The following is a 16494-nucleotide window of genomic DNA, read 5'->3' on the forward strand; positions in this document are numbered from 1 at the left end:
ATAATGTTTATTCTCTTGTGACTTGCTTCTTTCACTTAGCATAATGTTTTTGAGGTTCATCCATGTTGTAGCATGTATCAATATTTCATTCCTTTTTATTGCTTAATAATCTATTATATATCACATTTTGTTTATCCATTCACTAGTAGACATTTGGATCATTTCCAGTTTTGGCTGTTAAGAATAATATTGCTGGGGCCGGCTCCATGGCCGAGTGGTTAAGTTTGCACGCTCCGCTGCGGTGGCCCAGGGTTTTGCTGGTTTGGATCCTGGGTGCAGACATGGCACCGCTCATCAGGCCACACTGAGGTGGCATCCCACAACTAAAGAATATATACAGCTGTGTACTGGGGGGCTTTGGGGAGAAAAAAGAAAAAATAAAATCTTTAATAATAATAATATTGCTGTGAACATTCATATAGAAGTCTTTGTGTGGATGTAGTTCCGTTTCTGTCAGGTCAGTACCTAGGAGTGGACTTGCAGGATCATATGGTAGATTTATGTTTAATGTCTTAAGAAACTGCCAACTGTTTTCCGAAATCGTTGCATCATTTTACATTCCCATTATCAATGTATGAGAATTCCAGTTTCTCCACATCCTTGCCAGCATATTGTTTTGTTAGTCTTTGTTTATTATAGTCATTCTAGTGAATTTGTAGTGGTGTCTCAGTTTCTTAATGACAAATGCGATAGGTATTTTTTTCATCTGCATTTTATCCACTTATATATCTCCTTTGGCTAAGTGTCTGTTCATATCTTTTGCCCATTTCTTTATTGGGTTGTTTGTTCTTACTGAGTTGTAAAAGTTCTTTTTACATATTCTAGATACAAGTCCTTTATCCAGATACCCAACCCGCTAGGCGTGGGTTGTCCTGTCTGACTTTCTCTTTGTCCTGTCTTCCAAATCAGTTCAGCCAGAACCAAAGCTGCTGGTTTTCACTCTTGGCTCCCCCATGTTAGCACTATTGTGCCAATCCAGCGCCTGGGGGAGTGGACAGGTCTGGGAGCAGGCACGGGCAAGTGTGCCACAAACTCCCACTGTTCTTAACTTCATCAGCTTTTTATGAATAAGTGTTTCTCAGTGTGTGTTTTGCCTTTGGTCAGTTTCCAGAGCCCTGAAATGGTGGTTCTGACAGTCTTGTCCAGTTTGTATTGTTTTTTTCAGGAGAGAACTTGTGCACTCTTTTATTCCATTGTCACTGGAAATCAGCAGTAGGTGTTGACTTTCTTTTATATAGAGAATTCTTTTTATAACAGCCTTTAATTTTTCTTGGTATAATAGTAATATATCTGGTGTATAAAATTTAGGAAATACCAAAAAATAAAAAAGAGAAAATAAGAATCATCTAAGACTCTATAAGCCAGAAGTAAACATGTAATATATTTGTTTATGCCTTATAGTTTTTTCTGTAGTACATAAAGTTATAAAAACAGATTATACTTGACATTAGTTTTATAGCCTTTTTCTCCCATATAACAGTATATTGTGATATCTTGAGTCCCATTTGTCTAAGATCTGAGTCTCGCTCACTGTTTCTTGTCCTCCTGTGTTTGGACACCTGGCCTGGAAAGAAGCCCCAGCTTTTGCTGGGCGTCGCCAAATTGCCCTCCATAAATTTGAACCACTTTACATCTCACTTCTTTTGTTCTTGCCAACATTAGTTTCTCTTTTCTTTAAAGAAAAAATTTCCACATGTAGAAGGAATGACAAATGGTATCCCGCTATTGTTGTGACCTATCTTTGATTACTGGGAACCTTACCTCCTCCTGAGAAAATCTATTCCATCTCCAGAAGGCACTATTATTTCTTCTTTATATATCTTAAGATCTGTCTCCAGCTAACCACCCCTCACTTCTGGTTCTGCCCTCTGAACCACATGGCAGCTCTTCTAATATCTGGAAATATTTCAACCCCAAGTCTTTTGAGTATAATTGTTTCAGGTTCTCCCTTCCTTCCTCGTGTAACATGGTGTACTTTATTTTTCTTTTTTAAATTTTAAATTTCTTTTAAAAAATTTCTTTGCTCATCCTTTCATTGAAGTCTCTCCAGCCTTCTATTAATTGGTTCAAGTTTGTTCTCTGGTAGTTTTCTCAAGAAAGGTTCAAGTGTACAATATTCCCTTAGCCTTTGCATATTCAGACTATAGCTTTTATAGTTGAAGGACAGCTTGATTGGTTATTAAATTGGACTCATGCTTTCTTTCCTTAAACATCTTGTAAGTCTTATTCTATTGTCTTCGAATGTTAAATACTGCAATCTCTAAGTTTGAGGCCACTCTTACTTTCTTTCCTTATTAAGGCGTGATTTTTGCCTGGCTGCCCAAAGGATTCTTTATTGTCAGTCTAATAGTTTCCTAGAATATATCTTTGTGTGGACTGTTCTAGGTTTGTGATTTACCTTCAGTTTGTGGATTCAAGCCTTCTATTTAAACAAAGTTTTCGTGAATTACATCTTTAAATATTCTACTCCATTTTTTGGTATTTTTCTTTGGGGACTCCAATAACACATTTGTTGGTGTTCATTTAACCACTTTCTGTAGCTCTCTTTCAGGTCTTTGATTTTTTTGTTTCATTATGTCTACTTTTCTCGTTTATGTCCTCTATATCCCTTGCTGGGCTGTCAATAGTTTCTGTTCTCCTTTGTGCTCTTTATAATTTAGTCTTCACTTCTGAAAGGTTTTTGTCTTTTCCTTTTCTTCCTTTCCTGATTTCTGCCAGTCTCCATTTCACATTCTCCTACTGACTATCTCTTCCCTAAAGTTTTGTATTTCTGCATTGTGGTATTGTTTCGTCGTCGTGATAGATTCATTAACTTTTTAAAAAATTGTGGTAAAATATATGTAACATAAAATTGACCATTTTAACCATTTTTAGGTGTACGATTCAGTGGCATTAGTACAGTCACAATGTTGTGCAACCGTTACCATTATCCGTTTCTAGAACTTTCTCATCATCCACAACATAAACTCTGTTACCCATTAAACAATAACTCCTCATCCCCCCCTCCTCCCAGGCCTGCTAACCGTTGTTTTATTTTCTATGGATTTGCCTAGCCTGGATATCTCCTAAGTAGAATCGTAGAATTTTTGTCCTTTTGCATCTGGCTTATTTCACTTTGCATGATGTTTTCAAGGTTCATCTATGCTATAGCATGTATCAGAATTTTATTCCTTTATAAGGCTGAGTAATACTCCACTGTGTGTATAGACCACATTTTATTTATCCAGTCATCTGTTGATGAACATTTGGGTTGTCTCCACTTTTTGGTTAATGTAAATAATGCTGCTGTGAACATTGGTGGACCCGCTTTAAGGCTTTGTACCCTGAAGTGGAATTGCTGGGTCATATGGTAATTCTATATTTAACATTTTGAGGAACTGCCTGTTTTCCACAGCGCTGTACCATTTGACAGTCCCACCAGCAATGCACAGGAGCTCCAGTTTCTCCATGTCCCGGCCAACACTTGTTATTTTGTGGGGTTTTTTTGATAATAGTCATCTTAATGGGTATTAAGTGGTATCTCATTGTGGTTTTGATTTGTGTTTCCCTAAGGCTATTGATATTGAGTGCCTTTTCATGTGCTTATTGGCCATTTGTATGTTGTCTTTGGGGAAATCTCTATTCAAGTCTTTTGCCCATTTTTGAAGTGGGTTGTTGGTTTTATTTGTAGTTGAGTTTAGGAGTTCTTTACATATTCTAGATATTAATCCCTTATCAGATATATTATTTGCAAATATTTTCTATTCTGTGGGTTGTCTTTTCATTCTGCTCATAGTCTTTTAATGCACAAAAGTTTTTAATTCTGATGAAGTCCAATTTTGTTGTTGCCTGTGCTTTTGGTGTTATTTCCTTATTAACTTTTGTTAGTTCTTTCTGTTGTTAGGTTACAGTTTCCATCTGCTTCTTGGCAACATTTTTCTGATGAGTTATTTCAGGATAGTCATGGTACTTTTTAATATTTTTTTAAAAGTTCTGTCTCTGTATAGTTGCTGGCCATGTTCCTTTTTTCTTACTCATATTTCAATGAGATGGATTTTTGTGGCATCTGAAGCAAGAGGTTCCTGTGGGGTGTTGTTTTGGGGGCCAAGGTAGCTTTTCAAGTTTCATAGCCCTGGGACTCCATCTCTGTTGCTACAAAAAGGGCTGTTTTCTTCAGTGTGGCCCCTCTGCCTGCCCATCTCTCCCTGCCCTCAGAAGCTAAGCTGGGACAGGAGAGCTCTTCACAAATTTGCCCACTAAGGTAATGCACTCACTATTAGGTGGTGCATTTTTCTGGTGTTTCCTGCTATCTGCCCTCTTGGGGTCCCCTTCGGTACTTTCTGCACCTTTTTCTCCTCTTCCTCTAAGCAGTTGAGCCCTGTTCAGCTCCCTCTCTAAGTGTGCTCTGTCTTCAAGGAAATAAATCATTGTCGGAGATTTTAAAACCTTCCTCTGCTGGGCCCTGCTGTGGTCTGCAGACCCCCCACAGTGCTGGCATGACTCTGCCTGAGCCTCCTGCCCCATCCTCACCTTTGCTGCACTGATGCACAAATTGGAGTTTACAGCTGTTCTGTCTTCTGCTGCTTTGCTTTTCTTCATCCTCCTCTTAATCTGCGTGGTTTCAGGAGAAGTGATAACATTCACAAGATTTGTATTGTATTTGTTTTTAATAGTTTCTCAAACATTTCAATGATACTAGATAGGGACTTTTTAATCTTTTTTAGTCTAAGTTGCGGAAATTAGTTGAACTTGTTTGTTAGATATAAGGTGATCTAAGATAAGTACATATTTATTTGGATAGAGAATTTTTTTTTAAATCTTCTCTTAATTAAACCTAACTTTTCTTTAAATGCTTGAAGATTCTCGGATCTTTGCTTTTCAGATCATAGACCTCTTTGAGATTTTGATTTTTAAAAATGTTTCACGTACTTTTGTGGATTCCAGGTTAAGAACCATTGTTCAGATCTGCAATGCACATAGACAATAGATGCTACAAAATGTTTGTGTAAGGATAACTAATAAGATATACAAAAAGTGCTTTGAGTTTTTAAAATTAATGAACGAGATTTGGAAACACTGATTTATAGGATGCTTCTGATTTCCTTAACCTAACAATATGTTCAGTAAATAGTTTTTGACATTCTTGACAGAGCATTATTTGAAACTGATTTTTCCCCCCTTCTCACGTAAAAGAAGTCTGTAGATAGATATTCTGGGCAGACTCTATGATGTTATCAGGATACAAGTCCCTTTTTTTCTATTTTGCTGTCCTTAGAAATTAGCTTCTAGCTTCTGGGTTGCTACATAGTCACAAGATGGTTATCAAGCGTTACTTCTGTCATCTAAGCAGAAGGTGAGTATGGGGAAAAAGACTGACGTGACCTCCCTAATTTTTTTTTTGGTGAGAAAGATTGGTCCTGAGCTAACATCTGTTGCCAATCTTCCTCTTTTTGCTTGAGGAAGATTGTTGCTGAGCTAACATCTGTGTCAGTCTTCCTCTCTTTTCTACGTGGGATGCCGCCACAGCATGGCTTGAGGAGCAGTGTATAGGTCCGTGCCCGGTATCTGAACCTGCCACCCCTGGGGCCACCAAAGCAGAGTGCATGAACTTAACCACTACACCATGGGGCAATCCCCCTTGGCCTCCCTTTCAAGGAGTTTTGCTGGTGGTCCTAACAACTTCTGTTTACATCTCATTGGCCAAACGTAGATATATGGCCATCTGTAACTACAAGGATATGCTGCCAGGAAGGTGGGTCTGTTTTAACTGGACACTTTGCTCCCCACCCTCTCAAACAAAATTAGAGTTCTGTTACTAAGGAAGAAGAGAGTTCCTTAACTCAAACTCTATGAGTGTCCTTTTAAAGAACTAGTTACCAGGAAGAAATTCTTAATCAACATTTTTAGCATTGATTCTCTTCTTGTGTGATATACCTTTACATACATTATCTTATCAAACTCTCCCAACATTTTAAAGTATGTGGTAGTATTGCCATTTAACAGATGAGGACCCAGGCTTGGTGTAGATGAGAATTTTTATCAGGTCCAGAGGCTGAGTGTGAGGGCGACCTGGCTACAGCACTTGTCCTCCCAGAGATCCCTAAGCTTGACTTGGCCAGCGTGGCCAGACAGAGAGCATGGTTGTCCTTCTTTATTGTTGCTCCTCTCCAAAGCTGCACACTTGACCAAAGAAGCTGATGTTCCCTGTGAGAATACACAGTTCAGTGTCAAATCCAGGGTTCAAACCCAGGTACCCTAATTTCAGGTGGAGTCTTTCTCAATGACCCAACCCCATCCAGGCTGATATGATTGTCCATGTCTCTGTGTAAGAACAGTCCCACAATTGTTATTGTTAACGTTTTAATTGCAGTTTGAAGAGAACAAGTTCCTTTCCCTCCTGATTGTGCTGTCAAAAATGGCGCTGCTCTTTTTGAGCAGGAGGTCTCTTTGAGAGGTCCCTATTTTTATTCTGATTTTTATTAGTGAAAAATATCAAGCATTCATAAAAATCGAAAAGACAGCAAAATGAACACTTCATATACTATTCACTTAAAAATTATCATTCTACTATATTTGTGATCATGCTCTCTCTCTGTGTGTATATACATATACCTGTGCAGAGACAGTGTCTGAAATATTTTGAAGTATTTGAAGACATCATGATACTGTACCCCTACTTCAGCGTGCACCTCATGAGAATAAGGAGCACACCACAGCTGGGATACATTAGATCTTACACAATGCTATTATACGGAATAATGTTTACAATAATTCCATCTAATATCCAACACATATTCAGACTTCCCCAGTTGTCCCAAAGAGACAGTTGGCTAGGTTTTTTTTTAACTAGGAAGGAGTCAAGATTCATAGGTTACACTTGAGGGTTGTATGTTTTAGTTTCTTTGAAATCTTCAGTCAGTCTTTCCCTCGTGACGTTGATGTTTTGGAGAGTTCAGGCCGGTTATCTGTTAGAATGCCTCTCGTTCTGAATTTGATTGTTTCCTCATGATCTGTTTAACTTGTCCTTTTAGCTCCTGTGTTTCCTGTAAACTGTATGGTAGATTTAGAGGGTGGCTTAGCATCAGCTTGAATGTTTTTGGCAAGAATACTTTATAAATGGTGTGTTCTGCATATTGCACCACATCGGGAGCACATAATGTCAACTCTTCTCATGATTAGTGGTGATAAATTTGATCTTTTGAGTTAAGGTGATTACACCCAGGTCAATCGTGCAGGCAAATTTTTTTCCTTTGTTACTAGTATGTGATCTTTGACGCTGTGAAAATGCTGTTCTCCAGCAACCTTTCACCTGATGTTTTAGCATCCACTGATAATCCTTGATGGAGTGATTTGTGGGAAATAGTGACTTTCGAATTCTGTCATTCCTTCTCTATTTAGCTGCAGCATTCTCCTTTGAAGAGGACTTTTGCTTTTTAACGTCTTTCTCTCGCTTTTCTTAGAATCACTGGATTCAAGGATTTTTACTTACATGATATGTTATAATCATTTACAGTTCTTACTCTTGGTGCTCCACTTGCCCAAATCTGGCCAGTAGAAGCCCGTTTAAGGGGCCCGCAGGTCTTTTTGGCATGCCCGTTAGTCCTTGAGCCTTTCCTTGCTTTCTGGAACAAGATGTCTCAGGCTCATCTTATGCCTTCCTCATGCCCCTTTTATTTGGCGGTGGAGTGGCTTTCTGGTCTACACATTCCTGCTTAGATTTATTAGTCCTAGCCCCAGTTGCAAAGAGTTTTAAGGCATGCAATTCTCAGTTTAACCAGCAATGTAATCTGATTGTCCTTCCAAGTACCTTAAATTCACGGTACTTACATTCTTGGAGGATTGCCTTAAGGAAATACAGCCGTTGATTTCAGTAGTTTAAAATCGATTGTGTATTAAGCTCTGCAAACAGCTGCATGTGGTGGTGTCCTGCCTGGGCCCTCATAGAACCGCCAGTGTTGAAGGTTCTGGAAATGTGATAGTTTGTCATGATTAAGAACTCAAGTGCCAAACCAGAGCACTGGGGGTTACATTCTAGCTCTAAAAACAGATAATCATGTAAATTTAGGCACGTTTCCACATGGCTTTTCATTTCCACAGTTGTTTTATTTTTCCATGACCAAGGGACTGTTTAATATTTGTTATTACTTACCAGAAAGGATGTTTTATATTTGTTCTATGCTGTTGTATATTTTTAAACTACTGAAGTAGTATAGTGGTTTAGATATAAACTACAAATAACATCTCATTATCGCTTCCTGTTAGCTGACTCCTTCACCAACTAGGCTCGATGAGCAAAACTTGATAATATGTATTTTTGGTCACTGAAGAATTGATCTAGGTGTCTCTGAAAATATAATTGTTTTGTTTTATTATGGTTGTTTTTAACAACATTCACTTTTTAAAAAGTGTTAACCTGAATTAGATTCCCAGTTAGAAACAATCAGATGTTCCTTCCTTACTGTGATTACATATGACTTGCCGTGTAGTGTGGCTCTATATTGCGTAAACAGGTATTTTAATTTGCAATCACTTCAAACTGTGTGAGGTTAATTGCATGTCTCTAACTTGAAAACTTTCCGAAACGTGATGCCAAGATGGCTTATTTCCACCGTCTGTTAACAGGAGACACAACATGCTGACTGAAATTTTGACTAAGGGACAGAGTGAAGAGCCGAAAGAACATTAACTCAAGGTTTTAAACTCTAATATAGAAAGAAAACTGAGAATTTCTAGTAAAAACTTGAAGAATTCTGATACTTATATACAAAAAATTATTTTGTTCTTATTCATCAGTCGTATTTTAGGAGATTAGAGATATATGGAGAATAGTAATTAAATCATCAAAACTATCTACCACCCAAACATGTTTTGACTGGGATGCCTTCTTAAATGACAATCTTTGGTCTACACAGATGTTTAGTACAGGGGTGGTTAAGTCTCTCTCCATTTTGTTGAGAAGAAACCAGAAAAATTTTCTGGAAGAAGGATGACGACGATGATGATTATAACAATCAGTACTTAGGTGCCAGGCACTGTTCTCATTCCTTTATGAATACAAACTCATTTCAGCCTCCTGTATTCCTATGAGTTAGGAACTCTTAGTAGCTCCATGACACAGATGGAGAAACTGAGGCACGCAGAGGTTAAGTGGCTTGTCCAAGGTTGACAGCTAATTACATCAGAATGGGATTTGAAACAGAGTCTTATTCCACAGTCCCTGCTCTAAACTACTATATTATATTGTCTCTGCAAGAAGATAATAAAATTTGCATAATTTAACCTCAAATTGTCAGCTGCTTCTAATGCTACATTTGAGACTATTTTCAAAGTTTCATTATTACTGGTAACTTTTGGCTGCTTACTCACCAGATAATACCTGGTTGACTGAAATTCCCCATGTGTTCAGTTGAAGAAGATTGATGTATTTTTAAATCTGCAAGAAAAAATTATTAGCTCTTACAAATTTGGCTTAAGTAACAAATTCATCATTTCCTTGGTGACAGAGATCAGAGTTCTGGTCCATACCCCCATTCCATAGTAGCTAACATTATGCCTTATCTATAATATGAACAGATACCAAATCTATATTCTAACTTTTGCTGAATGTTCACTAGGAAAATCTGACTTTCAAGTGTGACCTATTAGAAGATGCAAATATGTCCATGAAATAAGATTCAAAATTGAAGTTACAGGAACCCTGTTCAAAATCAACGTTGTAAAATTTGTGTAATTGTCGTGTGTCACATACAGCATCTATCATAGTTTCTTACTGTAATTATACACAAACTGCACTGTAGCATTAATATAAATCTAAATTAAGGAGCAGAACATGGACTTAGAGTAGATGAAGCTATCTCTTCCCAGTTCTGTGACTTTTGCTAAGTTACTAAACTCTCTGATCTTTGTTTTTTCAACTCTAAAATGGAAGTAATGTTTCTACTTCTAGATTATAACAGCTGCACAAGCTTGCGCTTGTAATATTGGTGCTTTGCTTACTTACTACAAATCACCAACAGTGAAAGTTTCCCCAATCTGCTGCCTCTGTCCCCAAATAAAATTGTTTGCATTTTGCCATCTTTTCATCATTTAGACTTACAGATAACATTTATATAGGACACCTGCTTTTTAAAAAAAATCCCTCATTTAGTTTTATATTAAACCATATTAAAATTTACTTTTTATAATGCTTCTTTGGGGAACAAATTTCTATTAAAAGGATGAAACAAATTTTATGGCTTTTTCACTGTGATGATAACTTGAATTAATTGGATGTAAGTTGTATTTTTTATTTATACTGTGTACACTCTTGTGGAAATTTTTAAAATTGTGACTACCCGAAAGTTTGCTGTTTCAGAGATACAGCATTTTGAACCTCAATGAGAATTGAGTTGATTTTATGTGTTAAAATATTAGAGATATTCACAGATGTAATAAATCAGAGAAATAACTGTTCACTCTACATATATATGTATACTCTTTTTCTAACACTTCAAATTAAATCCACCGTAAAATGTCTAGATAAATTTTCATTTTTAGAAACATCCTACTGTTTCAGAATCTGCATGGGGTTTCAGTGTTCTTATAAATCTTTTCTTTTCCTGCTAGCCGGGTACTTCTGAGTCACACCCCCTGGTTGCTGTAGTAATATATCTTGGATACTGCAGTGTATTGCTCTCTCTCATAGTTACACTTAAGTTGTGGCTTTAGGTTTCTCATTATTTTTCACTCTTTTTAACCATTATATCAGCGTGCATCATTCGTAACACTGAGCAACCTCTGAGAGATGTTAGAGATTTTGATTTGAGTTGAAGTAAAAATAAGTGAAGGACCTCTACCGTACATCTCCAAACGCTTACATTTTAATTCAGGTGTTTCTGTTGTAACCATGCAACCTCCCGTGGTAAATATGACTGACTGCTCTTTTTTCTTACGCCCTTTTAAGCAAAGTAAAGCAGCGGTTCGGCTGAAAGAAGACATGAAAAAGATAGTGGCAGTGCCACTCAATGAGCAGAGGAATTCTACCTATAAAAAATTGTTTGGAGTCAGTCTCCAAGAGCTTCAACAGCAGGGGCTCACTGAGAATGGCGTTCCAGCTATAGTGGGGAATATCGTGGAGTACTTGACAGAGCATGGTAAGGCGAGTCATGTTTTCGTTCTGTTGTTTGTACAGTCCTCTCAGGGAGAAGAATGTTTTTGTGTGAATTACTTTATAATGCATGATTAGATTATTCCCTAAAACACCTTAATTAGAATGTCGAACTATTGTGTAATACATTTTTCCCTTATAAAAGGATATTAAGAGCATTATTACTGCTTGACGTTATTTTGACAGTAATAATTCAGTTCACCATGGAACAAGCACGTTAATTATTGAGGTTTCTAGTTCGGAATGATTCCTAGTTTTAAGTGGTAAAATACACTGTTCTAATATTAATGGTGAGTTCTCTTGATTGAACAAATTCCAACTGATAGTCAATTTTTTAATGTAATGGAAGACTTTTTGGGTATCTTTTTCAGCGGAGGTCGTTCATGAACTTATTGGATGCCTTAATTGCCTTCATAAGCTCAGTGGAGATACCAAAAAGAGTATGATATATAGCCTATTATGGGGGGGGTCATTTACTTTTGGAGTGATAAAATTAAGTATATGAAACAATTGAAGAGTAACTTAGTACATTGCATGCTAAAAAGATCAATTCTCTCTCTGTTATTGAGAGCCATGTTGTCTTACAGCGTTTTTATGATTTTATTTAAAATAAGACTTAAAAACTTGGGTAATTTGAGAGAATATCTCCTACATTCATGCTTTTCAAACTAGGACAGTATCATGAGAGAACTCCAAACTATATAATAAATATCAATAAACTTTAAAACATTTGGAAAGGAAATATTCTGAGGGAAAGGCTTGTAATTTTCATTTTCTATAGTGAAACAACATTTTTAAACTAAAACAAGACTCAGAGTAGAATATAAAATTTGTGGGAATTTTTAAAGGTAGAACTTTAAAGAAATTCTCTACTCTGTGCGGTTAGCTCCCGGCCCCGTGCCTCCCACGATTACGAGTCCATGCCCTCTGCTAGGAAGAGTCCTTCGCTGCAGATGCGTGAGGAGCACAGAGCATCTGTTCCTCTGTAGGAACGCGTGTCGGCTTGTGACAGGGACTGTGTGGCAGACAGTTCAGAACTCAGAGGGTCAGGTGCTTTGTGTTAATTGACACAACAGCCTTTTGCTCAGGCTACTAGGTACCTAGATGACAAAATGATATTTGGTTCTGAAAACTCAAGAGCCAGGCTTGCATTCTTACCTTGCGGGAGCTATCTCCTTATTTTTGGAGGAAGATAAGCTGCAGAAGGGCAAGATTCTTAGAGAACAGCTCTGGCTTTGTTCAAATACTTTAAACAGGTTAAACGCAAAAGGTGTTCTGTACAGCATGGCGGGAAGATGGGACCTGGGCCTGCAAGGTTGTGCAGTCAGATGTTATTAAGTTAGAGCTTTGACAGGGCTCACTGGCACGCGCAGTGTTGAGTAAAGCTGTATCCTACCGATTTAGGTACAAATGGATCTCCAGGTAACTCATTTAATCTCTTACATAGGGTTGTTCAGTATCCATTTGGATGCAAAGTGTGACCACCTAAAATAGTGTTTTGGTTTTGACATAATCAGTAGTCTGATCATTTACCCCACAATGATTGAATAACAGCCTCTTGAGATTTCTCTTCTGTAAAATCATTTTCATTTTTAATTTTTTAAAATTATCGAATAGTTAATATGTTTATGTGGTTCACAATACAGAAGTGTATACAGCGAACAGCCTCTCCCTCCAAAGCCTGTCCCCTGACTGTTCATTTCCCCTCCCAGAAACAATATTATTGTACTAGTTTCTGATATGTTCTTACAAAGATATTTGAATATATAAGCATATATGTATATGTTTTTTTCCTTTTAACATAAATATAGCACACCATGCACACTATTGTGAATCTTTTTTTAAAAATCACTTAACAGTATCTTTTGGAGATTGTTCCATATTACGTAAAGAGCTTTACTCATTTAATTATCTTTTTCTCCAGCACACTGTCCCACTGTATATATGTATCATTTCTTTAAGCAGTCACATACTGATGGGCACTGAATTGTTTCCTGCTTTTTACTGTCTACAAGCAATAATTCAGTGACTAAACTTTAACATGTGTCATTTGAAGCACTGTAACTGTATCTATAACTTTCTGGAAGTGGGCTGCTGGGTCAAAGGATATGTGCATTTATAATCAACTCTAGAGGAGTTGAACCAGTTTATATTCACACCATCAATATGTGAAAACTTTGGCAAAATTTGAGTTAGGGATTGGTTTTATTCTACCTCTTCTTCGTATACCCTTAGTTATACTTTAACAGGGTAGACATTCAGGTAAATACTTTAGTGGCTTAATCAGCCATTCTTGACTTGGGATGTGAAATAGAATCACTAGTGGAATCTTTTCAGAATCCCCGTGCGTGGGCGATACCTCAGATCGCCTGAATCAGAATCGTGACTGGGCAAGCTAGGGTAGGGCACCTACCCTGTATTTTGAAAGGCTGTATAGTTAATTACTATGTAGACAGCCTGAAGCTCCTCCTCGTGTTTGAAACTATCATGTTAATAAACCGAAGCGCCTCTGTGAGTTTGAAGGGTGGTATGTAGTTGGAGGGCAAGATACTTCAATGAGTTTGATTTTATTTTTCTGTAGTCTTTTTAAGTCGGTGAATATTGTGCACCTCTGATACAGTAGGCACTCTGTCGGCTGTGGGACGTGGGCATGATTGGTCGTGTAATTCAGCCATAGGTGGATATTTTGGTCGTACTTCGTTGTTTAACATAAATGCAGGCATTTAACAACTTGACATGAGGGAAAACTCTTTATTAAGAAATTTTAAAACAGAAAGAGTTTATTAAAGCCTATATCAAGGCCTTTCAGACTTTGGACATTTTTTCTTTAAAAAAAATATTCTTCTGTTTTCCATTCGAAGGAAAATATTAGGAGTTATGGGGCATCTCATCTTTACACTATTTTAAAACAACTCATCTTGCTGATGGAGTTACTGGATTCCTTCTCTTTTGCATGAAGATACTGTGGGTCATGCCAGTTAAATAGTGCAGGATTCTCCACTCACCACCAGGTGTCAGCACGCACTTAATATTGTCATGCTGCTCTCTATGCCAGAGTGTGCCGCTTAGGGAAATTCTGACTTCAGGCATATTTAGTTTCTGATGATGTATTTACACTATTTTGAAATAAATATTTCAATTGAACCAAAAAATAGCTGTTAATGGTACTAGCTGTTATTAGTGTATATAATTCTTTCATTTGTAAACCATTGTTAAGTTCCTGTTTCTCGATTAACTCATAGCTCCTGAAATCAAATATGACAGAATCTCGGAAATGTATGAGAGTAACTCCAAGTAGCCTTCTACATACCTCTTTCTTCTGAACATTTCCATTATAATCATCGTTTCCTGAAAATTTAGAGTAGGAAAATTTAGAGATTATATAGTCTGGTAAGCCTTATATGGGTGTTGGATATATTATAAGTTCATAAGGGGCTTTTAAAAACTTTCCAGATTCTTTATCCTAGAGTGCAATATAGTGATGTCCCAGGGTAAACTTCCCCTGCTTGAAAATTGCCAAGTATCGTAAGAGTTGTTTGGGTGAGAGATGTTCCTGAGGGAAGAGAGTTGTGCAAAGAAATGGTATGGGAACACAAAAAAATGATTGAGAAGCATTGACTTTAATGACTTCTGTTTATACTTTATCTCTCCACTAGTAATCCCACTAGTAAGGTATAGTGGGATTAGGAACCTTAAAGACCAAAGCCAGTTGTTGGAGCTGGGTAGTTATTTTGGAATAACTGGAAGTATATTTATTTGAGGGAAGCGTCAAAAAACCTCATTGGAAGAGACAACCTAAGGTCAAATCTAGAAAAGCACTGTGAAATCAGACCCAAGGGGCATTTGCTGGGCCAAAAACAGGCTCAGGAGCTGGAGATATACAGGACTATGATGCAAATTCTAAATTTTCAGGATTTGGCTTTTGACCAGGGATGGGATTCTCCTTTATTGGGTGCTGTCTGCTTCATGCCAGTATACCTTTCTGAAGTTACAATGAAGATTTGTAGAGTAGAAGAAACAGACCTGAAAGCCTTAAAAATGACTAAGTGGAAGCCTCCCAGTAGTAACGGATACTCTGCAGTGTTAAAGGGAATGACATACCACATTAGTTATCTGTTGCTGCATAACGGATTACCCCAAAACATAGTAGATTAAAACAATAATGTTTATTATCTCACAGTTTCTGTGGGTCAAGAATTTAGCCACAGCTTCGTTGTATCTTCTGTCTTAGGGTCTCTTTTAAGATTGCAGTCATGGCGTTGGCCGGGGCTATGCATATCAGGACTGGGGAAAAGTTCACTTCGGAGCTCCTTCACATGGTTGTTGGCAGGATTCAGTTCCTTGTTGGCTGTTGACCCGATGGTCTCAGTTACTCACTGGCTGTTGTCCAGAAACTGCCCTCAGTTCCTTGCCACGTGGACTTCTCCATAAGTTAGCTAGCAAAATAAATAGCAGCTGATTCATCAGAGTGAGCAAGCAAGAAGAGCTGCAGAGAGGGAGAGAACAGGAGCAAGCATGATGGGCATCAGTCTTTTGTAACCTAGTCTCAGAAGTGAGATTAGAACCTCATGACATCGAGTTGCTATATTCTCTTGGTTAGAAGCAAGGCACTGGTCCAGCCCACACTCAGAGGGAGGTGATTACACATGGGTGTGGATACCAAGAGGCAGGGCTTGTTGGGGCCATTTGAGAAGCTGTCTGCCACACATACTGAATGGTCTCTCCTCTATTACCTGGTGCCCTGGCCGTACTGATTGTCAGATATTTTTAATATCTCTGATTTCACAGATTTTTGTCAAAATAGCTTAAATTGGAGCTAAAATGTCAACTTTTGATATTCATCATCTTCATAGCCAAGTAAACATCTTACCAGACTACGAATTCAATGAGGATAATGGTAGTGTTCAAATTTTTTTCTCACAGTTGATTTTTTTTAACAGTGCTAGTTACTCATTAAATATCTGTTGAATTAAAGAGCTCATAAAATGTTTTATCAAATTACAAATTAAAATGAAATTAGCTTCCTTTTTCTTTAGAAAGAGCAATACAATTAGCAGGTAAGATAAACAGCAAAGGCTAATAAAACAAACACCTCCCATCTAAATGACTCTAATAGTCATCACTGCTCATGTCATTGCTAAAATTCACCATTAGGCTCTCAAAAGAAGAGTGGTGAGTTGTGTCGTTGGGTTACTCTTTCGTAGAAAGATTGTTTCTTATCCCTTCAACATTCCTCCGTGGTCTGGCTCACTTGCTTACAGGCATGCTGTCTCTTCAAACCCAGCAAACGGGGCTGGAATCATTACCTTCCACCCTCACCCAGCTCCCACCCCTCACCCCCACGTCACCTTATCCTTTACAGTGCTTTT

At 37.7% G+C, this 16494-nt stretch overlaps 1 protein-coding gene across 14 annotated transcripts in view; it reads left to right on the forward strand.

Moving 5' to 3' along the window:
* Positions 1 to 16494, forward strand: part of FAM13A (family with sequence similarity 13 member A) — a 314872-nt gene that overhangs the window by 31790 nt on the left and 266588 nt on the right. For all 14 annotated transcript variants that reach the window (XR_011538612.1, XM_070614305.1, XM_070614309.1 and 11 more), the window contains exon 2: positions 10922 to 11111. Coding sequence is in view for 13 of the 14 variants with exons in the window: in XM_070614303.1 (XP_070470404.1) it covers positions 10922 to 11111 (190 nt within the window). In the remaining variant the exon portion in view is untranslated. The remainder of the gene's footprint in view (positions 1 to 10921; positions 11112 to 16494) is intronic.

This window comes from Equus przewalskii, chromosome 3, assembly GCF_037783145.1.
Source record: "Equus przewalskii isolate Varuska chromosome 3, EquPr2, whole genome shotgun sequence".
NCBI lineage: Eukaryota > Metazoa > Chordata > Mammalia > Perissodactyla > Equidae > Equus > Equus przewalskii.